Genomic DNA, 25,183 nt, shown 5'->3' with positions numbered 1-25,183 from the left:
AACCAATCACTTTCTCTCTTCCTACACGTACACACGCCTTACATCCTCGATAGAAACTTTTCACTGCTTCTAACAACTTGCCTCCCACACCATATATTCTTAATACCTTCCACAGAGCATCTCTATCAACTCTATCATATGCCTTCTCCAGATCCATAAATGCTACATACAAATCCATTTGCTTTTCTAAGTATTTCTCACATACATTCTTCAAAGCAAACACCTGATCCACACATCCTCTACCACTTCTGAAACCACACTGCTCTTCCCCAATCTGATGCTCTGTACATGCCTTCACCCTCTCAATCAATACCCTCCCATATAATTTACCAGGAATACTCAACAAACATATTTTTTTTTCTTTTTTTTTTTCGCTGTCTCCCGCGTTCGCGAGGTAGCGCAAAGAAACAGACGAAAGAAATGGCCCAACCCACCCCCATACACATATATATACATACGTCCACACACGCAAATATACATACCTACACAGCTTTCCATGGTCTACCCCAGATGCCTCACATGCCCCGATTCAATCCACTGACACCACGTCAACCCCGGTATACCACATTGATCCAATTCACTCTATTCCTTGCCCTCCCTTCACCCTCCTGCATGTTCAGGCCCCGATCACACAAAATCTCTTTCACTCCATCTTTCCACCTCCAATTTGGTCTCCCACTTCTCCTCGTTCCCTCCACCTCCAACACATATATCCTCTTGGTCAATCTTTCCTCACTCATTCTCTCCACGTGCCCAAACCATTTCAAAACACCCTCTTCTGCTCTCCCAACCACGCTCTTTTTATTTCCACACATCTCTCTTACCCTTACGTTACTTACTCAATCAAACCACCTCACACCACACATTGTCCTCAACATCTCATTTCCAGCACATCCACCCTCCTGCGCACAACTCTATCCATAGCCCACTCCTCGCAACCATACAACATTGTTGGAACCACTATTCCTTCAAACATACCCATTTTTGCTTTCCGAGATAATGTTCTCGACTTCCACACATTCTTCAAGGCTCCCAGGATTTTCGCCCCCTCCCCCACCCTATGATCCACTTCCGCTTCCATGGTTCCATCCGCTGCCAGATCCACTCCCAGATATCTAAAACACTTTACTTCCTCCAGTTTTTCTCCATTCAAACTTGCCACCCAATTGACTTGACCCTCAACCCTACTGTACCTAATAACCTTGCTCTTATTCACATTTACTCTTAACTTTCTTCTTCCACACACTTTTCCAAACTCAGTCACCAGCTTCTGTGTGATATATATATATATATATATATATATATATATATATATATATATATATATATATATATATATATATATTTTTTTTTTTTTTTTTCTTTCTTTCTTTTAGATATCTGGGAGTGGATCTGGCAGCGGATGGAACCATGGAAGCGGAAGTGGATCATAGGGTGGGGGAGGGGGCGAAAATCCTGGGGGCCTTGAAGAATGTGTGGAAGTCGAGAACATTATCTCGGAAAGCAAAAATGGGTATGTTTGAAGGAATAGTGGTTCCAACAATGTTGTATGGTTGCGAGGCGTGGGCTATGGATAGAGTTGTGCGCAGGAGGATGGATGTGCTGGAAATGAGATGTTTGAGGACAATGTGTGGTGTGAGGTGGTTTGATCGAGTGAGTAACGTAAGGGTAAGAGAGATGTGTGGAAATAAAAAGAGCGTGGTTGAGAGAGCAGAAGAGGGTGTTTTGAAGTGGTTTGGGCACATGGAGAGGATGAGTGAGGAAAGATTGACCAAGAGGATATATGTGTCGGAGGTGGAGGGAACAAGGAGAAGAGGGAGACCAAATTGGAGGTGGAAAGATGGAGTGAAAAAGATTTTGTGTGATCGGGGCCTGAACATGGAGGAGGGTGAAAGGAGGGCAAGGAATAGAGTGAATTGGAGCGATGTGGTATACCGGGGTTGACGTGCTGTCAGTGGATTGAAGCAAGGCATGTGAAGCGTCTGGGGTAAACCATGGAAAGCTGTGTAGGTATGTATATTTGCGTGTGTGGACGTATGTATATACATGTGTATGGGGGGGGGGGTTGGGCCATTTCTTTCGTCTGTTTCCTTGCGCTACCTCGCAAACGCGGGAGACAGCGACAAAGTATAATAATAATATAAATATTCTTTTATACTATTCGCCATTTCCTGCATTAGCGAGGTAGCGTTAAGAACAGAGGACTGGGCCTTTGAGAGAATATCCTCACATGGCCCCCTTCTCTGTTCCTTCTTTTGGAAAAAAAAAAAAAATGAGTGGGGAGGATTTCCAGCCCCCCGCTCCCTTCCCTTTTAGTCGCCTTCTACGACACGCAGGGAATATGTGGGAAGTATTCTTTCTTCCCTATCCCCAGGGATATATTTTTATATGATAGAGTGGCAGATATAGGGTGTTTTGGTCGAGGTGGTGTGCAAAGTGAGAGGGTTGGGGAAAATGATTTGGTAAACAGAGAAGAGGTAGTAAAAGCTTTGCGGAAGATGAAAGCCGGCAAGGCAGCAGGTTTGGATGGTATTGCAGTGGAATTTATTAAGAAAGGGGGTGACTGTATAGGTATGTATATTTGCGTGTGTGGACGTGTGTGTGTGTATACATTGTGTATGGGGGTGGGTTGGGCCATTTCTTTCGTCTGTTTCCTTGCGCTACCTCCCAAACGCAGGAGACAGTGACAAAGCAAAAGAAAAAAAGAAATATTATTCATTTATTTATTTTGCTTTGTCGCTGTCTCCCACGTTTGCGAGGTAGCACAAGGAAACAGATGAAAGAAATGGCCCTACCCATTCTCATACACGTCCACACACGCAAAATATACATACCTATACATCTCAATGTACACATATATATACACACACAGACACATACATATATACCCATGCACACAATTCACATTGTCTGCCTCTATTTATTCCCATCACCACCTCGCCACACATGGAATACCATCCCCCTCCCCCCTCATATGTGTGAGATAGCACTAGGAAAAGACAACAAATGCCCCATTCGTTCACACTCAGTCTCTAGCTGTCATGCAATAATGCCTGAAACCACAGCTCCCTTTCCACATCCATGCCCCACACAACTTTCCATGGTTTACCCCAGATGCTTCACATGCCCTGATTCAATCCACTGACAGCACGTCAACCCCAGTATACCACATTGATCCAATTCACACTATTCCTTGCCCGCCTTTCACCCTCCTGCATGTTCAGGCCCTGATCACTCAAAATCTTTTTCACTCCATCTTCCCACCTCCAATTTGGTCTCCCACTTCTCCTCGTTCCCTCCACCTCCGACACATATATCCTCTTGGTCAATCTTTCCTCACTCATTCTCTCCATGTGCCCAAACCATTTCAAAACACCCTCTTCTGCTCTCTCAACCACACTCTTTTTATTTCCACACATCTCTCTTACCTTTGCATTACTTGCTCGATCAAACCACCTCACACCACACATTGTCCTCAAACATCTCATTTCCAGCACATCCACCCTCCTGCGCACAACTCTATCCATAGCCCACGCCTCGCAACCATACAACATTGTTGGAACCACTATTCCTTCAAACATACCCATTTTTGCTTTCCGAGATAATGTTGGGGATGAGAGAGCTTGGGAAGTGAGTCAGTTGTTGTTCGCTGATGATAGAGCGCTGGTGGCTGATTCATGTGAGAAACTGCAGAAGCTGGTGACTGAGTTTGGTAAAGTGTGTGAATGAAGAAAGTTAAGGGTAAATGTGAATAAGAGCAAGGTTATTAGGTACAGTAGGGTTGAGGGTCAAGTCAATTGGGATTTGAATGGAGAAAAACTGGAGGAAGTAAAGTGTTTTAGATATCTGGGAGTGGATCTGGCAGCGGATGGAACCATGGAAGCGTAAGTGAATCATAGGGTGGGGGAGGGGGCGAAAATCGTGGGAGCCTTGAAGAATGTGTGGAAGTCGAGAACATTATCTTGGAAAGCAAAAATGGGTATGTTTATAGGAATAGTGTTGTATGGTTGCGAGGCATGGGCTATGGATAGAGTTGTGCGCAGGAGGGTGGATGTGCTGGAAATGAGATGTTTGAGGACAGTGTGTGGTGTGAGGTGGTTTGATCGAGTAAGTAATGTAAGGGTAAGAGAGATGTGTGGAAATAAAAAGAGCGTGGTTGAGAGAGCAAAAGAGGGTGTTTTGAAATGGTTTGGGCACATGGAGAGAATGAGTGAGGAAAGATTGACCAAGAGGATATGTGTGTCGGAGGTGGAGGGAACGCGGAGAAGTGGGAGACTAAATTGGAGGTGGAAAGATGGAGTGAGAAAGATTTTGAGTGATCGTGGCCTGAACATGCAGGAGGGTGAAAGGCGAGCAAGGAATAGAGTGAATTGATCGATGTGGTATACCGGGGTCGACGTGCTGTCAATGGATTGAATCAGGGCACGTGAAGCGTCTGGGGTAAACCATGGAAAGTTCTGTGGGGCCTGGATATGGAAAGGGAGCTGTGGTTTTGGGTATTATTACATGACAGCTAGAGACTTAGTGTGAATGAATGTGGCCTTTGTTGTCTTTTCCTAGCACTAGCCTTGCACACATGAGGGGGGAGGGGGATGTTATTCCATGTGTGGTGAGGTGGCGATGGGAATAAATAAAGGCAGACAGTATGAATTATGTACATGTGTATATATGTATATGTCTGTGTGTGTATGTATATGTGTACATTGAGATGTATAGGTATGTATATTTGCGTGTGTGGACGTGTATGTATATACATGTGTATAGGGGTGGGGTGGGCCATTTCTTTAGTCTGTTTCCTTGCGCTACCTCACAAATGCGGGAGACACCAACAAAGCAAAATAAATAAATAGACATATACATATTTATTTATTTATATTTATTTTACTTTGTCGCTGTCTCCCGCGTTTGCGAGGTAGCGCAAGGAAATAGACAAAAGAAATGGCCCAACCCACCCCCATACACATGTATATACATACACGTCCACACACATATATACATATACATATATACACATGTACATAATTCATACTGTCTGCCCTTATTCATTCCCATCGCCACCCCACCACACATGAAATGGCAACCCTCTTCCCCCGCATGTGCATGAGTTAGTGCTAGGAAAAGATAACAAAGGCCACATTCGTTCACACTCAGTCTCTAGCTGTCATGTATAATGCACCGAAACCACAGTTACCTTTCCACATCGAGGCCCCACAAAACTTTCCATATTTACCACAGACTCTTCACATGCCCTGGTTCAATCGATTGACAATACGTCGATCCCGGTATACCACATCGTTCCAATTCACTCTATTCCTTGCACGCCTTTCACCCTCCTGCATGTTCAGGCCCCGATCACTCAAAATCTTTTTCACTCCATCTTTCCACCTCCAATTTGGTCTCCCACTTCTCCTCGTTCCCTCCACCTCTGACACATATATCCTCTTGGTCAATCGTTCCTCACTCATTCTCTCCATGTGACCAAAACATTTCAAAACACCCTCTTCTGCTCTCTCAACCACACTCTTTTTATTTCCACACATCTCTCTTACCCTTTCATTACTTACTCGATCAAACCACCTCACACCACATATTGTCCTCAAACATCTTATTTCCAGCACATCCACCCTCCTCCGCACAACACTTATCTATGGCCCACGCCTCGCAACCATATAACATTGTGGGAACCACTATTCCTTCAAACATACCCATTTTTGCTTCCCAAGATAACGTTCTTGACTTCCACACATTTTTCACCACTCCCAGAATTTTTACCCCCTCCCCCACCCTATGATTCATTTCTGCTTCCATGGTTCCATCTGCTGCCAAATCCACTCCCAGATATCTAAAACACTTCGCTTCCTCCAGTTTTTCTCCATTCAAACTTACCTCCCAATTGACTTGTCCCTCAACCCTACTGACCTAATAACCTTGCTCTTATTCACATTTACTCTCAACTTTCTTCTTTCACACACTCTACCAAACTCAGTCACCAGCTTCTGCAGTTTCTCACATGAATCAGCCACCAGTGCTTTATCATCATTGAACAGCAACTGACTCATTTCCCAAGCTCTCTCATCCACAACAGACTGCATACTTGCCCCTCTTTCCAAAACTCTTGCATTCACCTCCCTAACAACCCCATCCATAAACAAATTAAACAACCATGGAGACATCACGCACCCCTGCCGCAAACAAACATTCACTGAGAACCACTCACCTTCTTCTCTTCCTACACGTACACATGCCTTAAATCCTCGATAAAAACTTTTCACTGCTTCTATCAACTTACCTCCCACGCCATATATTCTTGATACCTTCCACAGAGCATCTCTATCAAGTCTATCATATGCCTTCTCCAGATCCATAAATGCTACATACAAATCCAATTGCTTTTCTGTATTTCTCACATACATTTTTCAAAGCAAACATGTGATCCACATATCCTCTACCACTTCTGAAACCACACTGCTCTTCCCCAATCTGATGCTCTGTACATGTCTTCACCCTCTCAATCAATACCCTCCCATATAATTTCCCAGGAATACTCAACAAACTTATACCTCTGTAATTTGAGCACTCACTCTTATCGTCTTTGCCTTTGTACAATGGCACTATGCAAGCATTCCGCCAGTCCTCAGGCACCCCACCATGAGTCATACATACATTAAATAACCTTACCAACCAATCAACAATAAAATCATCCTCTTTTATAATAAACTCCACTGCAATACCATCCAAACCCACTGCCTTGCCGGCTTTCATCTTCCGCAAAACTTTTACTACCTCTACTTTGTTTACCAAATCATTTTCCCTAACCCTCTCACTTTGCACACCACTTCGACCAAAACACCTTATATTTGCCACTCTTTCATCAAACACATTCAACAAACCTTCAGAATACTCACTCCATCTCCTTCTCACATCACCACTACTTGTTATCACCTCTCCATTAGCCCCCTTCAATGATATTACCATTTGTTCCCTTGTCTTACGCACTTTATTTACCTCCTTCCAAAACATATTTTTATTCTCTCCAAAATTTAATGATTCTCTCTCACCCCAACTCTCATTTGCCCTCTTTTTCACCTCTTGTACCTTTCTCTTGGCCTCCTGCCTCTTTCTTTTATACATCTCCCACTCATTTGCTTTATTTCCCAGCAAAAATCATCCAAATGCCCTCTCTCTTCTCTTTCACTAATACTCTTACTTCTTCATCCCACCACTCACTACCCTTTCTCATCTGCCCACCTCCCACACTTCTCATGCCATAAGCATCTTTTGGATAAGCCATCACTGCTTACCTAAATACATCCCATTCCTCCCCCACTCTCCTTATGTCCTTTATTCTCAACTTTTTCCATTCTGTACTCAGTCTCTCCTGGTACTCCCTCACACAAGTCTCCTTCCCAAGCTCACTTTCTCTCACCACTCTCTTCACCCCAACATTCTCTCTTCTTTTCTGAAAACCTCTACAAATCTTCACCTTCACCTCCACAAGATAATGATCAGACATCCCTCTAGTTGCCTCTCTCAGCACAGTAACATCCAAAAGTCTCTCTTTCACACACCTATCAATTAACACATAATCCAATAACGCTCTCTGGCCATCTCTCCTACTTACATACATATACATATGTATATCTCTTTTTTTAAACCAGATATTCCCAATCACCAGTCCTTTTTCAGCACTTTAATCTACAAGCTTTTCACCATTTCTGTGTACAACACTGAACACCCCATGTACACCAATTATTCCCTCAACTGCCACATTACTCACCTTTGCATTCAAATCACCCATCACTATAACCTGGTCTCGTGCATCAAAACTACTAAGACTCTCACTCAGCTGCTCCCAAAACACTTGCCTCTCATGATCTTTCTTCTCATGCCCAGGTGCATATGCACCAATAATCACCCATCTCTCTCCATCCACTTTCAGTTTTACCCATATCAATCTAGAGTTTAGTTTCTTACACTCTATCACATACTCCCACCACCCCTCCTTCCCTTGCTCTTGTCCTCTCACTAACCCCTGACTTTACTCCCAAGACATTCCCAAACCACTCTTCTTTACCCTTGAGCTTCGTTTCACTCAGAGCCAAAACATCCAGGCTCCTTTTTTCAAACATACTACATATCTCTCCTTTTTTCTCATCTTGGTTACATCCACACACATTTAGACACCCCAATCTGAGCCTTCGAGGAGGATGAGCACTCCCCGCATGACTTGTTTTTGTGTTTCCTCTTTTAGAAAGTTAAAATACAAGGAGGGGAGGGTTTCTATCCCCCCCCCTGCTTCTGTCCCCTTTAGTCGCCTTTTATGACACATGAGGAATGCCTGAGAAGTATTCTTTCTCCCTTATACCTATCCTATTATTACTATTGTTTATCCTTGGGGATAGGGGGGAGAAAGAATACTTCCCAAGTATTCTCTGCATATTGTAAAAGGTGACTGAAAGGGGGAGGGAGTGGGAGGCTGGAAATCCTCCCCTCCAGTTTTGACATTTCCAAAAGAAGGAATAGAGAATGGGGCCAAGCGAGGATTTTCCCCTCTTAGGTTCAGTCCTCTGTTCTTAACACTACCTTGCTGATGGGGGAAATGGCGAATGTGTATGAAAAAAAATCATTATGATTGGTGTTGTTCTTTATATATCTTTTTATGATATTTTTGGAGTGAAAAAGATTTTTAGCAATCAGGGCCTAAAAATACAGGAGGGTGAGAGGCGTGAAAGGAATAAAGTGAATTGGAGTGATGTGGTATACTGGGGTCAATGTGCTGTCGTTGGACTGAACCAGGTCACGTGAAACGTTGGGTTAACCATGTAAAGGTCTTTGGGCTTTGGATGTGGATAGGGAGCTGTGGTTTTGGTTCATTACACACGACAGCTAGAGACTGAGTGTGAATGAATGTGGCCTTATTTGTCTTTTCCTGGTGCTACCTCACAGGTGGGGGGGGGATGCTGTTTCATGTGTGGTGGGGTGGCAACGGGAATGGATGAAGGCTGCAAGTATGAATATGTACTTGTGTATACATGTATATGTCTGTGTATGTGTATGTATGTATACATTGAAATGCTTATATTTATTTATTATACTTTGTTGCTGTCTCCTGTGTTAGCAAGGTAGTGCAAGGAAACAGATGAAAGAATGGCCCAACCCACCCACATACACATGTATATACATGAACACCCACACACGCACGTATACATACCTATACATTTCAACTTTTACATACATATACATACACAGACATGTACATATATACATATGTGCACATTTATACTTGCTGCCTTCATCCATTCCCGGCACCACCCTGCCACACTTGAAATGGCACCCCCCTTCCCCCACATGTGCGTGAGATAGCGCTAGGAGGAGAAAACAAAGGCCACATTATTTCACACTCTGTCTCTAGCTGTCATGTGTAATGCACCGAAACCACAGCTCATGTTGAAATGTATATGTATGTATATATGTTGTGAATGTAGGTTTGCGGCAGGAGTGTGCGATGTCTCCATGGTTGTTTAATTTGTTTTTGGATGGGGTTGTTAGGGAGGTGAATGCAAGAGTTTTGGAAAGAGGGGCAAGTATGCAGTCTGTTGGGGATGAGAGAGCTTGGGAAGTGAGGCAGTTGTTGTTCGCTGATGATACAGCGCTGGTGGCTGATTCATGTGAGAAACTGCAGAAGCTGGTGACTGAGTTTGGTAAAGTGTGTGAAAGAAGAAAGTTCATAGTAAATGTGAATAAGCGCAAGGTTATAAGGTACAGTAGGGTTGAGGGTCAAATCAATTGGGAGGTAAGTTTGAATGGAGAAAAACTGGAGGAAGTAAAGTGTTTTAGATATCTGGGAGTGGATCTGGCAGCGGATGTAACCATGGAAGCGGAAGTAAATCATAGGGTGGTGGAGGGGGCGAAAATTGTGGGAGCCTTGAAGAATGTGTGGAAGTCGAGAACATTATCTTGGAAAGCAAAAATGGGTATGTTTGAAGGAATAGTGGTTCCAACAATGTTGTATGGTTGCGAGGCGTGGGCTATGGATAGAGTTGTGCGCAGGAGGGTGGATGTGCTGGAAATGAGATGTTTGAGGACAATAAGTGGTGTGAGGTGGTTTGATCGAGTAAGTAATGTAAGGGTAAGAGAGATGTGTGGAAATAAAAAGAGCGTTGTTGAGAGAGCAGAAGAGGGTGTTTTGAAATGGTTTGGGCACATGGAGAGAATGAGTGAGGAAAGATTGACCAAGAGGATATATGTGTCGGAGGTGGAGGGAACGAGGAGAAGTGGGAGACCAAATTGGAGGTGGAAAGATGGAGTGAAAAAGATTTTGAGTGATCGGGGCCTGAACATGCAGGAGGATGAAAGGCGGGCAAGGAATAGAGTGAATTGGATCGATGTGGTATACCAGGGTCGACGTGCTGTCAGTGGATTGAATCAGGGCATGTGAAGCATCTGGAGTGAACCATGGAAAGTTGTGTGGGGCCTGGATGTGGAAAGGGAGCTGTGGTTTCGGGCATTATTGCATGACAGCTGGAGACTGAGTGTGAGTGAATGGGGCCTTTGTTGTCTTTTCCTAGCGCTACCTCACACACATGAGGGGGGAGGGAGATGTTATTCCGTGTGTGGCGGGGTGGCGATGGGGGTGAGTAGGGGCAGACAATGTGAATTGTGTGCATGTGTGTATATGTGTGTGTCTGTGTGTGTATATATGTGTGTACGTTGGGATGTGTGGGTGTGTATGTTTGCGTGTGTGGACGTGTGTGTGTGTGTGCATGTGTGTGGGTGTGAGTTGGGCCATTTCTTTCATCTGTTTCTTTGCGCTACCTCGCAGGCGCGGGAGACGGCTACAAAGCAAAATGATAAAAATAATAATATGTGTGTATGGGTGTTTATGTAAATACATGTGTATGTGGGTGGGTTGGGCCATTCTTTGTCTGTTTCCTTGTGCTACTTTATTGATGTGGGAGACGGCGATTAAGTATAATAATAATAATGATAATGATAATAATGTGTTTGTATGTGTATCGGCGTTTTTGTATATATTTTCTTCATCTGTGCCCTGGCGCTACCTCGATGATGCAGAAACAGCAATTAAGTGTAACGATAATTATGATCGTTTTTTTTATTATGGGTATTTCATGTGAAAAATTATATGAACCACTTTTCTTGAATATATGATAAACATTGAGCTGTAAGATAGAATCCTACTGTGTTAAGTAACACTTTGAATATGTTATACACCTGTGAATTTTTTTGTACTGGCACACTGATATTTGAAAATTTTGTACTAGAATTCAATTCCTTTTCAGTCGTAACAATGGATATGCCATTTCAACTCCCACCTCTGAGCAGTATCGTGGAGATGGTGTAGCTGCTCGAGGACCAGCCTATGGCATAGCTACTATTCGTGTTGATGGCAACGATGTCTTTGCGGTTTACAATGCCACAAAAGCTGCACGCCACATTACGGTTACAGAGAATCGGCCTGTCCTTATAGAGGCTATGACTTACAGGTATTCTTTTGAGAAGATAATTTTGGTTTGGAAACCCTTGAGCTAATGTTGTGATGTGGTCCTACAGTCTCTATTGTATATATTTTTTACTGATTTATTCTGATGCTTCAGGAAATAGTAAATGTATCAGTTTTAGTCTGAAGAAAAAAGACATTTGTTTGAGAGCTCTTTCTTTTTTTTTCTCCAGTCATAATATAGCCCTTTTTTTTGGGGGGGGGGGGAACACACCTCAATTAGGGCCATCTTGGGTTGAAAAAAGTAGGAGAGAGAAAGAAATTGATTGGGGTTCTGCAGGTGTTTCTGGACCTGACTTACAAAGGAAGGAAGTTCACATGAAGAGGGAAAGGCAGAAGGAAGGGAGGTCCACAGCTTAAGTGTTTGAGAGGAGGCACCATAACAGCCAGTCCTCAAGTGACTGGGCTCCACACACAAACTGTGGGAAGCAGCAGCCATAAATGTGCCTTGGGTCCAAAAAGTGCTTCTTTCTCCTGACACAAGCAAGGATTATGGTCCTGATGTCATCCATCTCTGTGTACTGAGTGTGCCTTTGAACTTGCACCTGTGCTTGCTTGTCTGTTCTGTTCTTCTTAAAAACCAAAACTTTTCCTTCTCCTTGGAAGCATCCATTGATACATCCCATCCCTAAGAAGGATGACAGTTCTGACTCGTCTAACTATCATCCAGTTGCTTTTACGTCGACCATTTCCAAAGTCTTTGAATCCCTCCTCAACTCTCATATCCTTAAACTCCTCAAAAATCACAGTCTTCTCTCTGATCACCGTAAGGCGAGATCTGCTGGTGATATTCTTTCCTATCTTACTATTGTCTAGTCATCATCCCTGAAAGATTTTGGAATCATGTATAGTTGCCCTTGACACATCTAAGGCTCCTGATAGGGTGTGGCATTGGGGTCTCATCTCTAAGCTCCCCTCTTTTGGCCTCCCTCCCCCATTTTGCTCCTTCATATCTAGCTTCCTCTCTGGCCAGTCTGTCTCTAGGGCTGTTGATGAATCAGCATCCCCCCATTTTTCCATCAACAGTGGTGTCCCTTAATGTTCTGTCTGGTCCCCTACTCTTTTTCTCTTTTTTTTTCAATGACTTTCTCTCCTCCACAAATAATCCAGTGCACTCATATGCTGACAACTCAACACTGCATTCATCCACATCCTTCAACTCTGCTTCCTCTTCTCTCACTTGATCTGCATCTCGTCTTGACGCAGCTTCCTCAGTAAACTCAGATTTGGACAGCATATCTTAGTGGTGTAGCCAAAATCTTGTTAAGTTTAATGCCTCTAGAACCCAGTTTCTACCCATCTCTCTATTTAAAACTCCTCACAACTCTTGTCTCTCCTTTGACAGTTCTGTAATTCCACCTCTTGACTCAGTGATAAACATACTTGATATTACTGTAACATCCACTTTTTCTTGGAAACCCCACTTTACAGGATTAGCTAAATCTACCTCTAAGAAACTGGATGTCCAGCTTAGATGTTGAAACTTCTCTTCTGAACAGTTGCTTTGTTTATACAAAGGATTGATTTTTCATTGTATGGAGTATTTAGGGTGATAAACTGTCCCAGGCTAACTTCCAGACTTGAGCCCCTTGCCCTACACTGCAATGTTGGTTCACTTTCCCTCTTCTATAGGAATTACTTTGGTTTTTGCTTCTGAGAGTTGGCTGCTTTTGTGCCCCCACCACTAGCTAGACCACACAATACTTGTTAAGCTTCTACATCACATGATTATTGTGTGTCCATCAGCAACTCAAGGGTGGGCCGTTTTGATACCTGCTTCTTTCCCTACATATCAAAGCTTTGGAATTCTCTACTGTCTCATGTCTTTCCCAATAACTGTGATCTAGCACATTTCAGAAGATTGGTTTTTCACTTTCTCAAAAATTTGGCAGTACTTTCCCCTTTCTTTTTCCATTTCATAATTCTCTATATTTCAATTTAATGCCTGACCTTGATGTGGACTTTTGTCTGTGACTGGAACCTTCAAAATAAAAAAAAGAATGTAGGGTTGGGGACATGTGCATTCAGAGGTCACAAGAACAATGGCCAAAATAAACCTATAGACTAAAGAGAGAGCAGCAACATTGCAGCATATGGAAATGGAAACATGAAGAGAGATGATGCCAGAATGATTGATGTGATGGAAGGTTTTTGATGTAACTGTAGTAAATAGAGAGGTAGAGGGTGAGCCACCCTGGATGTGTGAACAGTATTCCATACTTGGGCAAATAAAACCCCTGTAGATACTAATAGCTTTTCAAAAGGAAAATGATGATGGCACCTACATAACACTACCATCTTTTGGAAAATGTGTTGTTTGACAAAAAGCTGCAAAAATGAGTCTTTCGAACTATATGAAAAGTTTTACTTAGCCAACAAATGATAAAACCACCAAAGGAAATAACACTCCGAACTTAATCTTAACAAATTATGTGGACCTATTAAATGACAACACTGAACACCCCATGTATACCAATTATTCCCTCAACTGCCACATTACTCACCTTTGCATTCAAATCACCCATCACTATAACCCGGTCTCATGCATCAAAACCACTAACACACTCATTCAGCTGCTCCCAAAACACTTGCCTCTCATGATCTTTCTTCTCGTGCCCGGGTGCATATGCACCAATAATCACCCACCTCTCTCCATCAACTTTCAGTTTTACCCATATTAATCGAGAATTTACTTTCTTACATTCTATCACATACTCCCACAACTCCTGTTTCAGGAGTATTGCTACTCCTTCCCTTGCTCTTGTCCTCTCACTAACCCCTGACTTTACTCCCCAGACATTCCCAAACCACTCTTCCCCTTTACCCTTGAGCTTCGTTTCACTCAGAGCCAAAACATCCAGGTTCCTTTCCTCAAACATACTACCTATCTCTCCTTTTATCACATCTTGGTTACATCCACACACATTTAGGCACCCCACTCTGAGCCTTCGAGGAGGATGAGCACTCCCCGCGTGACTCCTTCTTCTGTTTCCCATTTTAGAAAGTTAATACAAGGATTTCTGGCCCCCCTGCTCCCATCCCCTCTAGTCGCTTTCTATGACACGCGAGGAATACGTAGGAAGTATTCTTTCACCCCTATCCCCAGGGATAATATACATATATATATATACATATACACATACACACACATACACATACATACGCACATATACACACACACACACATACATATCATAGGAAGAGAGGAAAGTGATTGGTTCTCAGTGAATGTAGGTTTGCAGCAGGGGTGTGTGATGTCTCCATGGTTGTTTAATTTGTTTATGGATGGGGTTGTTAGGGAGGTAAATGCAAGAGTTTTGGAAAGAGGGGCAAGTATGAAGTCTGTTGGGGATGAGAGAGCTTGGGAAGTGAGTCAGTTGTTGTTCGCTGATGATACAGCGCTGGTGGCTGATTCATATGAGAAACTGCAGAAGCTGGTGACTGAGTTTGGTAAAGTGTGTGGAAGAAGAAAGTTAAGAGTAAATGTGAATAAGAGCAAGGTTATTAGGTACAGTAGGGTTGAGGGTCAAGTCAATTGGGAGGTGAGTTTGAATGGAGAAAAACTGGAGGAAGTGAAGTGTTTTAGATATCTGGGAGTGGATCTGGCAGCGGATGGAACCATGGAAGCGGAAGTGGATCATAGGGTGGGGGAGGGAGCAAAAATTCTGGGGGCCTTGAAGAATGTGTGGAAGTCGAGAACATTATCTCGGAAAGCAAAAATGGGTATGTTTGAAGAAATAGTGGTTCCAACAATGTTGTATGGTTGCGAGGCGTGGGCTATGGATAGAGTTGTGCGCAGGAGGATGGATGTGCTGGAAATGAGATGTTTGAGGACAATGTGTGGTGTGAGGTGGTTTGATCGAGTGAGTAACGTAAGGGTAAGAGAGATGAGTGGAAATAAAAAGAGTGTGGTTGAGAGAGCAGAAGAAGGTGTTTTGAAGTGGTTTGGGCACATGGAGAGAATGAGTGAGGAAAGATTGACCAAGAGGATATATGTGTCGGAAGTGGAGGGAACGAGAAGAAGAGGGAGACCAAATTGGAGGTGGAAAGATGGAGTGAAAAAGATTTTGTGTGATCGGGGCCTGAACATGCAGGAGGGTGAAAGGAGGGCAAGGAATAGAGTGAATTGGAGCGATGTGGTATACCGGAGTTGACGTGCTGTCAGTGGATTGAATCAGGGCATGTGAAGCGTCTGGGGTAAACCATGGAAAGCTGTGTAGGTATGTATATTTGAGTGTGTGGACGTATGTATATACATGTGTATGGGGGGGGGGTTGGGCCATTTCTTTCGTCTGTCTCCTTGCGCTACCTCGCAAACGCGGGAGACAGCAACAAAGTATAATAAAATATATAAATAAAACACATACATATATATATACATATGAAAAATGTAAGAAACAATTTAGAAAACTGAAACTTCTAGCTTGAAATGAATGAAAAAATGAATGTCACATAATGGTTCAACCTCTGGCTATGGAAAAAGGAAATGTATAATTTATTTACACAAACGTCAATAGCAGTTCTCATCAATTTAACCACTGTATCAATAAGCTTCAATGTCTAAGCTACATTTTTCTCCAATTTCACTATTTTCTTGTCAAAACACCATGTATGAAAACTATCACTCCAGTAACACAACTATAAACATTTACTTCCCCTTTAAAAAAAGTTCTGGGGAAGTCTGTCTCGATACACTGCGGGAAACTCTACCACCTGGAGAGGTTTGTGTTGCAATGGTTCCCGATTCACAAATGTAGTAGCATGGAAATGGTGAAGAGCTTGTAGATTTATGTGCTGAAAAAGGACTGATGATTGGGAATACTTGGTTTAAAAAGCAAGATATACATAAGTATAAGTATGTAAGTAGGAGAGATGGCCAGAGAGCGTTATTGGATTACGTGTTAATTGACAGGCGTGCGAAAGAGAGACTTTTGGATGTTAATGTGCTGAGAGGTGCAACTGGAGGGATGTCTGATCATTATCTTGTGGAGGCTAAGGTGAAGATTTGTATGGGTTTTCAGAAAAGAAGAGTGAATGTTGGGGTGAAGAGGGTGGTGAGAGTAAGTGAGCTTGGGAAGGAGACCTGTGTGAGGAAGTACCAGGAGAGACTGAGTACAGAATGGAAAAAGGTGAGAACAATGGAAGTAAGGGGAGTGGGGGAGGAATGGGATGTATTTAGGGAATCAGTGATGGATTGTGCAAAAGATGCTTGTGGCATGAGAAGAGTGGGAGGTGGGTTGATTAGAAAGGGTAGTGAGTGGTGGGATGAAGAAGTAAGAGTATTAATGAAAGAGAAGAGAGAGGCGTTTGGACGATTTTTGCAGGGAAAAAATGCAATTGAGTGGGAGATGTATAAAAGAAAGAGACAGGAGGTCAAGAGAAAGGTGCAAGAGGTGAAAAAAAGGGCAAATGAGAGTTGGGGTGAGAGAGTCTCATTAAATTTTAGGGAGAATAAAAAGATGTTCTGGAAGGAGGTAAATAAAGTGCGTAAGACAAGGGAGCAAATGGGAACTTCAGTGAAGGGTGCAAATGGGGAGGTGATAACAAGTAGTGGTGATGTGAGAAGGAGATGGAGTGAGTATTTTGAAGGTTTGTTGAATGTGTTTGATGATAGAGTGGCAGATATAGGGTGTTTTGGTCGAGGTGGTGTGCAAAGTGAGAGGGTTAGGGAAAATGATTTGGTAAACAGAGAAGAGGTAGTGAAAGCTTTGCGGAAGATGAAAGCCGGCAAGGCAGCAGGTTTGGATGGTATTGCAGTGGAATTTATTAAAAAAGGGGGTGACTGTATTGTTGACTGGTTGGTAAGGTTATTTAATGTATGTATGACTCATGGTGAGGTGCCTGAGGATTGGCGGAATGCATGCATAGTGCCATTGTACAAAGGCAAAGGGGATAAGAGTGAGTGCTCAAATTACAGAGGTATAAGTTTGTTGAGTATTCCTGGTAAATTATATGGGAGGGTATTGATTGAGAGGGTGAAGGCATGTACAGAGCATCAGATTGGGGAAGAGCAGTGTGGTTTCAGAAGTGGTAGAGGATGTGTGGATCAGGTGTTTGCTTTGAAGAATGTATGTGAGAAATACTTAGAAAAGCAAATGGATTTGTATGTAGCATTTATGGATCTGGAGAAGGCATATGATAGAGTTGATAGAGATGCTCTGTGGAAGGTATTAAGAATATATGGTGTGGGAGGAAAGTTGTTAGAAGCAGTGAAAAGTTTTTATCGAGGATGTAAGGCATGTGTACGTGTAGGAAGAGAGGAAAGTGATTGGTTCTCAGTGAATGTAGGTTTGCAGCAGGGGTGTGTGATGTCTCCATGGTTGTTTAATTTGTTTATGGATGGGGTTGTTAGGGAGGTAAATGCAAGAGTTTTGGAAAGAGGGGCAAGTATGAAGTCTGTTGGGGATGAGAGAGCTTGGGAAGTGAGTCAGTTGTTGTTCGCTGATGATACAGCGCTGGTGGCTGATTCATGTGAGAAACTGCAGAAGCTGGTGACTGAGTATGGTAAAGTGTGTGGAAGGAGAAAGTTAAGAGTAAATGTGAATAAGAGCAAGGTTATTAGGTACAGTAGGGTTGAGGGTCAAGTCAATTGGGAGGTGAGTTTGAATGGAGAAAAACTGGAGGAAGTGAAGTGTTTTAGATATCTGGGAGTGGATCTGGCAGCGGATGGAACCATGGAAGCGGAAGTGGATCATAGGATGGGGGAGGGGGCGAAAATTCTGGGGGCCTTGAAGAATGTGTGGAAGTCGAGAACATTATCTCGGAAAGCAAAAATGGGTATGTTTGAAGGAATAGTGGTTCCAACAATGTTGTATGGTTGCGAGGCGTGGGCTATGGATAGAGTTGTGCGCAGGAGGATGGATGTGCTGGAAATGAGATGTTTGAGGACAATGTGTGGTGTGAGGTGGTTTGATCGAGTGAGTAACGTAAGGGTAAGAGAGATGTGTGGAAATAAAAAGAGCGTGGTTGAGAGAGCAGAAGAGGGTGTTTTGAAGTGGTTTGGGCACATGGAGAGAATGAGTGAGGAAAGATTGACCAAGAGGATATATGTGTCAGAGGTGGAGGGAACGAGGAGAAGAGGGAGACCAAATTGGAGGTGGAAGGATGGAGTGAAAGAGATTTTGTGTGATCGGGGCCTGAACATGCAGGAGGGTGAAAGGAGGGCAAGGAATAGAGTGAATTGGAGCGATGTGGTATACCGGGGTTGACATGCTGTCAGTGGATTGAATCAAGGCATGTGAAGCGTCTGGGGTAAACCATGGAAAGCTGTGTAGGTATGTATATTTGCGTGTGTGGACGTGTGTATATACGTGTGTATGGGGGGAGGGGTTGGGCCATTTCTTTCGTCTGTTTCCTTGCGCTACCTCGCAAACACGGGAGACAGCGACAAAGTATAATAATAAAAAAAAAAATGATTAAATGACATTACTATCTCAAACACAATATGCTCTGATCACAACCTAATTGATGTTAACACAATTTTGGATGCTAAAATGCTTAGTCAGAAAACATGTAACAGTGGGGGTGTTTTCAGTAATTTCAGCTCTAATAATGAACAGATGAATTGGGAAACTGTGATCTGCAAGATGTCTGTGACACACTGGGAAACCCTGTTGAATACCAAAACAGAGGAATAACGTGTAAATGACATGAACACTTTGGTACTCCAAACATGCAACAAGCATATACCAGTGAGAAGAAAGCTCAGGTGTAGGTTAGAAGGAAAAACACAAGCACTTTGATAGAGACAAAAGAATTGCAGACTACTAAAGAAGCCATAACTCACTCAGCAAAGGAAAGAAAACCTATCAATTGAATTGTTCGACTTGACCATAAACTTTAGATGTCATATGGGACAGAAGAGAAGAAAAAGCCATCAGTAGAATAAGAAATAACCCAAAAACTCTTATTCATATGCAAAACACAAATGGAGGACCACAAAATTCTTTTGCCTACATGATACAGAAGGTATAGAGAGTAGATGGTAGACAGCCACATACCAGGGAGGTATATTATTGATACTACCAGTCTGGGTATCAGGAGGGTTAGGGACTGCTGCAGAGTGAACCTACACTTCAGTGGTTGTCAAACTGCAGTTCTTTGACCCAGGTAGCTGTCATTTCTTTTTGCTACACCCACACATGAACTGCTGGCATTCTGTTAAGAAATATACAGTCTCTCTTGTCACACATAACACTTTGACAACACAACTCATTCTTCCTAGCTTCTAAATTTTTCTTCAGTGAGTCCTATGCACTCGCCCTGCCTTTTGGCAAAATGGAAGGAGCAATAGATATGATTAGTAGGTAGGAACATAAGACAGGAGTATTAGGTAGAAGTGGCAGTTAGGAACATTAGCTGGGAGCGTAATGTAAAAGTAGTAGGGTGGAACATTAGGAAGGAACATTAGGCAGACACATAAGGTAATAGTAGTTGGTGGGAATATTAGATAGGAGTTTCTGAAAACACTGTGCTAGAATTGCCATCTGCTAGTGGATTGTTAAGGGTGAGGCACAAAAGACAAAGAAGTGGCACTTCAGTTTACTGTCTATGGAGAGACTGTTGTCATGGGCACCCCATTGAGGAAATTCCAGGTGGGAACAGGCATCTGAGATATAGATAGATAGAAATTCAGTCTTTTTGGTAAGTTATTTACATAGATCAAGAATAACAGCTGTCATAAGATCAAGATAATCAGCATATTACTAGCAACTTTAACCTTCTTGAAAGAGCCTTCCCTGGCTTGTATCCCATATTCCTTTCCACTCTGATCATTTTCTCTCCATCACTGGAGATTCTTTGTGCCTAAAAATCTAGCTTCTTCAGAGCTACCCTCTTTTGTGGGATGCTGTCAGATGCCCTGTAGCAGTCAAAGAACTCAAAATTTACCAGTCTATCTCTTAATTAGAACAGAATTCCTTCTTCCAAAGAAAATGTAAAAGATTTGTTATGTAAGACATCTTTTCTCTGAAACTACGTTACCTGTCTCATAGCTAGCTTTTCCTTTGCAAGTAATAATTTTCCCTTTGATTTCTGATGATGAATGTCAGCATTGTACAAACCACACTCATCAGGGATAGTGGTCCATTATTTAGTGCAGGTATCTGAGGTCCATCTTGAAGAACAGGCATGACATTTGCTGGCTCCACTCCTGTTGTACTGAATTCACCCCTTAAGAACTTTTTAATATTTTAGTTGTCTTGTCAAGGAATTCCACACTCTTTTTGAATTCATAGTGAGAGAGACTTTGTCTTAACCAATTGCATTATATTGATCAAGATCCTTTAGTACCTTAATTAACGTCTTTTCTCTGAGTTTCAGTACTTTCCCTTGCCTTCCCTTCAACCCCTTAGATTTGTTTGGGTTATATTTTCCCCATTGTTAGTATATTTTGGAACTTATCATTCTGTTGCTCACACAATTTCTCATCTTCAACAGCTCTTCCTTCAAAGTCCACATATTGCTTTACTGCTTTTTTAGCAGTCGGTTTACTTTTGATGGATCTATGGAACAAATTAGATTTTCACTTGCCTTGTCCACATTTTTTTTTTCTTTTTCAAAAACACTGCCTTGCTCCCCCTTCCCTATCTTTCTGTGCTCATTTCTTGCTTTTTTATACCTGTCAAGTGGTGGCTGGCTGTTCAGGTTCCTCTGTCCTCTCCACCGTATATCCCCACATTCTTTAGCTTTTTAACAACCTTCAATAAACTGTCTTTCTCTTTTTCTGACCCTTTCTCTTAACTCTCTGCCTGTTCATGTATTAACCCCCATATTATAGAATCTCAGAAGCTTTTTTAACAGTGTTGTTTATTATAGTATTAGAATTCCATTTCTTAGTTTATGTTTCCTCAGAAATTCTTTAACCATGTATAGTAAGCACAGTTATATATATTCTTTTTGAGATTGGTTTCCTTTCTGATCTACTTTTTATGTACTCATTAATTACTTAGTCAGATTCAAGTATTACAGTCACTGATTAGTATGGTTTTCATGGTCTCAAATGTATAGATCCAATGGGGATGGTACATCAACTTCTGTAGTAAGCTCATTGACGTATCGATGCAGGAGATTTTCTTATATGCATCTGAGAATTTTTATCTTCTTGACTCTCTCTTCCCATGTGAATCCAGGTGTGTTCCCGAATGGTTTCTTTATACTTAAAATCCCTGTGTTTGAAGGGCATCCCCCCCCCCCCACTTCCTGCACTATGCTGGCATTACCTTTATGATTTTCGCTAAGTAATCGTTCTGGTTCATATACACTCTTGAAGTCAGTAAACTTTCAATTCCATTTTCCAAGTTATTGTTGCTTTTCCCATTATATAATGTTTAAATGGACCATTCACCAATAGTGCCTAAAACTTTAGTTGTTTATATTATTATTATACTTTGTCGCTGTCTCCCACATTAGCAAGGTAGCGCAAGGAAACAGACGAAAGAATGGCCCAACCCACCCACATACACATGTATGTACATAAATGCCCACACACGCACATATACGTACCTATACATTTCACCGTATACATACATATACATACACAGATGAGGAGAGGTGGGAGACCAAATTGGAGGTGGAAGGATGGAATGAAAAAGATTTTGAGCGATTGGGGCCTGAACATGCTGGAGGGTGAAAGGCGTGCAAGGAATAAAGTGAATTGGTGTGATGTGCTGTCAGTGGATTGAACTAAGGCATGTGAAGTGTCTGGGGTAAACCATGGAAAGTTTTGTGGGGCGTGGATGTGGAAAGGGAGCTGTGGTTTCAGTGCATTATACACGACAACTAGAGACTTAGTGTGAACGAATGTGGCCTTTATTGTCTTTTCTTAGCACTACCTTGTGCACATGCGGGGGGAAGGGTTTGTCATTTCATGTGTGGTGGGGTGGTGACGGGAATGAATAGAGGCAGCAAGTATGAATTATGTACATGTGTATATATGTATATGTCTGTGTATTTATACGTTGAAATGTATTGGTATGTATATGTGCGTGTTTCCCCTTTTAGAAAGTCAAAATACAAGGAGGGGAGGGTTTCTGGCCCCCCTGCTCCCGTCCCCTTTAGTCGCCTTCTACAACACGTGAGGAATGTGTGGGAAGTATTCTTTCTCCCCTATCCCCATGGGAAGTTCTGTGGGACCTGGATGTGGAAAGGGAGCTGTGGTTTCGGTGCATTATTACATGACAGCTAGAGCTGTGTGTGAACGAATGGGGCCTTTGTTGTCTTTTCCTAGCGCTACCTCGCACACATGAGGGGGTAGGGGGTTGGTATTCCATGTGTGGCGAGGTGGCAATGGGAATAAATAAAGGCAGACAGTATGAATTATGTACATGTGTATATATGTATATGTCTGTGTGTGTATATATATGTGTACGTTGAGATGTATAGGTATGTATATTTGCGTGTTTGGACGTGTATGTATGTACATGTGTATGTGGGTGGGTTGGGCCATTCTTTCGTCTGTTTCCTTGCGCTACCTCACTAATGCGGGAGACAGCAACAAAGCAAAATAGATAAATATAAATGTGCGTGTGTTGACGTGTATGTATATACATGTGTATGTGGGTGAGTTGGGCCATTCTTTTGTCTGTTTCCTTGTGCTACCTCGCTAACGTGTGAGACAGTGACAAAATATGATAAAAAAAGAAATAAAATTAAATAATATGTATATATGATAGGTTTAGCATGAAGACTGTTAGATTTCTGGATGCATTGACTGTGCATATGTTATTTCGTGTAATGTATATACTGCAGAAGTATTCTGTTTTTCTTTTAGAATTGGCCACCACAGCACATCAGATGACAGTTCAGCATACCGCTCAGTAGATGAGGTGCGACATTGGGACTCAACACAGCATCCTATTGCCCGACTACGAGCCTATATGGTTTCTCAAGGATGGTGGGATGAGGTTAAGGAAAAACAGTGGAAAGATGAATGTAAGCGCCAGGTGAGACAGACTTTTGTTGGAAGTCTTTTTTTTTGTATTTCATCCTATATATGTACATGATGATTAATTTCATTATGTTTATAAGTGTTTTTTCTTGATTTTATTTGAGAAAATGGATACTTTGAGGCCTTTTGACATTGTTTTGTTGCTGGTCACAGTTTTCTTTCAGTAAAGCATCTTTCATTGTGTTCATTCTTCAGATCTTGATGGTGTTTCTACCAACTCTTACATAATATATTGACATTCTTTAGCTTTCTATCCAACCATCCAAACTCCCATGGGCTTATTTCATAAACTCCCATTGCTCTTTACCCAGATGATTCAGATCATTACATAATCTCCTACTGTAGGAGGTGGTTGGTATGCACCCCACCCCAACCCAACCCAACCCGCCCACCACCACCACCACCACCACCACCACCCCACCCACCCTTTTTATCTCAGCTCATGTATTCATTTGCTGCCATATCTACAACCAGATATCAGAAACACTCAACTTCCTCCAAGTTCTCTCAGATCACACTTACGCTTCATGTATCCTGTTTCTCTTCACTGCGAAACCTAATAACCTTGCTTTTATTCATATTTATTTGCAACTTTTTCCTTCCACACACTTACCCAAATTCAGACACGTACTTCTGCAGTTTCTGACCTGAATCTTCCATTAAAGCCATGTCATCAGCATATAACAACTGATTCACCTCTCAGGCCCCTCCACCTCCAACAGACGGCATACCTGCTCCTCTGTCCAAGACCCTTGTGTTCACCTCTCTCACCACCCAATACATAAGCAGATTAAACAGCCATGGTGACATCACACAGCCCTATCTTAGACCTATATATTTTTAATATACTTTGTCGCTGTCTCCTGCATTAGCGAGGTAGCACAAGGAAACAGACGAAAGAATGGCCCAATGTATATGTCTGTGTGTATATATATGTATACGTTGAGATGTATAGGTATGTATATTTGCGTGTGTGGATGTGTATGTATATACATGTGTATGTGGGTGGGTTGGGCCATTCTTTCATTTGTTTCCTTGTGCTACCTCACTAACGTGAGAGACAGCGACAAAGTAAAAAATCAATTAAGACAGCGACAAAGTAAAAAATCAATTAATGATAATTTAAGAAATAGAAAAATAAAAAAAAGTCAAACACGACACCATGTGCATTTCATATCACATTCATTTTTGGTAGCAAGGGGTAGCCTTTTTTGTTTAGGTCTCAGTCTGCCTTGAGCTATCGTGCAGTCAGGTTGTATACAGTGTATTTCTGTTATTTCAGAATTGTGACATTATATGTTAAATAATTTTTCAATCCTTACAATTCAAAATGGCATCAAGTGATTGTACGAGGTGCAGTGAAAGCAGGTAGGCTGTCCTCATTGTATTATAAAGAAGCACCCTTTCAGAGGAGAGTGGTGGCATCACCTCTATCAGTCTGACTCCTGCCTCCAACTGCCCGAAGAGCGTTCTTATACTGCCGGGTGTTGACTGCCCAAGTGTCATGCCACACACTAAACCCTACACTCCCTCACAAGATTGTGATAACTAAAAGTGGCATTTTGTTACATCAAAAAGAAAAACAAAACTTAAAAACAAGAAACAAAAAAATGAGAATGAACTCAAGATTTGAAAAGGCATAAAGCAAATACACACACAAACCCCCGTCAGCAACAATACACTTCCTTTACATGCAAGCAGAACCAAAATGACATAAC

At 42.2% G+C, this 25,183-nt stretch overlaps 1 protein-coding gene across 2 annotated transcripts in view; it reads left to right on the top strand.

The window, feature by feature from the left end:
• The window catches only part of BckdhA (Branched chain keto acid dehydrogenase E1 subunit alpha), an 89,870-nt gene that overhangs the window by 23,873 nt on the left and 40,814 nt on the right, over nucleotides 1–25,183 (top strand). For both annotated transcript variants that reach the window (XM_071686189.1, XM_071686190.1), the window contains exons 4-5: nucleotides 11,301–11,504; nucleotides 23,289–23,460. In XM_071686189.1, the coding sequence (XP_071542290.1) occupies nucleotides 11,301–11,504; nucleotides 23,289–23,460 (376 nt within the window). The remainder of the gene's footprint in view (nucleotides 1–11,300; nucleotides 11,505–23,288; nucleotides 23,461–25,183) is intronic.

This window comes from Panulirus ornatus, chromosome 41 (assembly GCF_036320965.1).
Source record: "Panulirus ornatus isolate Po-2019 chromosome 41, ASM3632096v1, whole genome shotgun sequence".
Lineage (NCBI taxonomy): Eukaryota > Metazoa > Arthropoda > Malacostraca > Decapoda > Palinuridae > Panulirus > Panulirus ornatus.
Note: the sequence above shows the minus strand (reverse complement) of the source record. Positions and strands in the feature narration are given on the sequence as shown.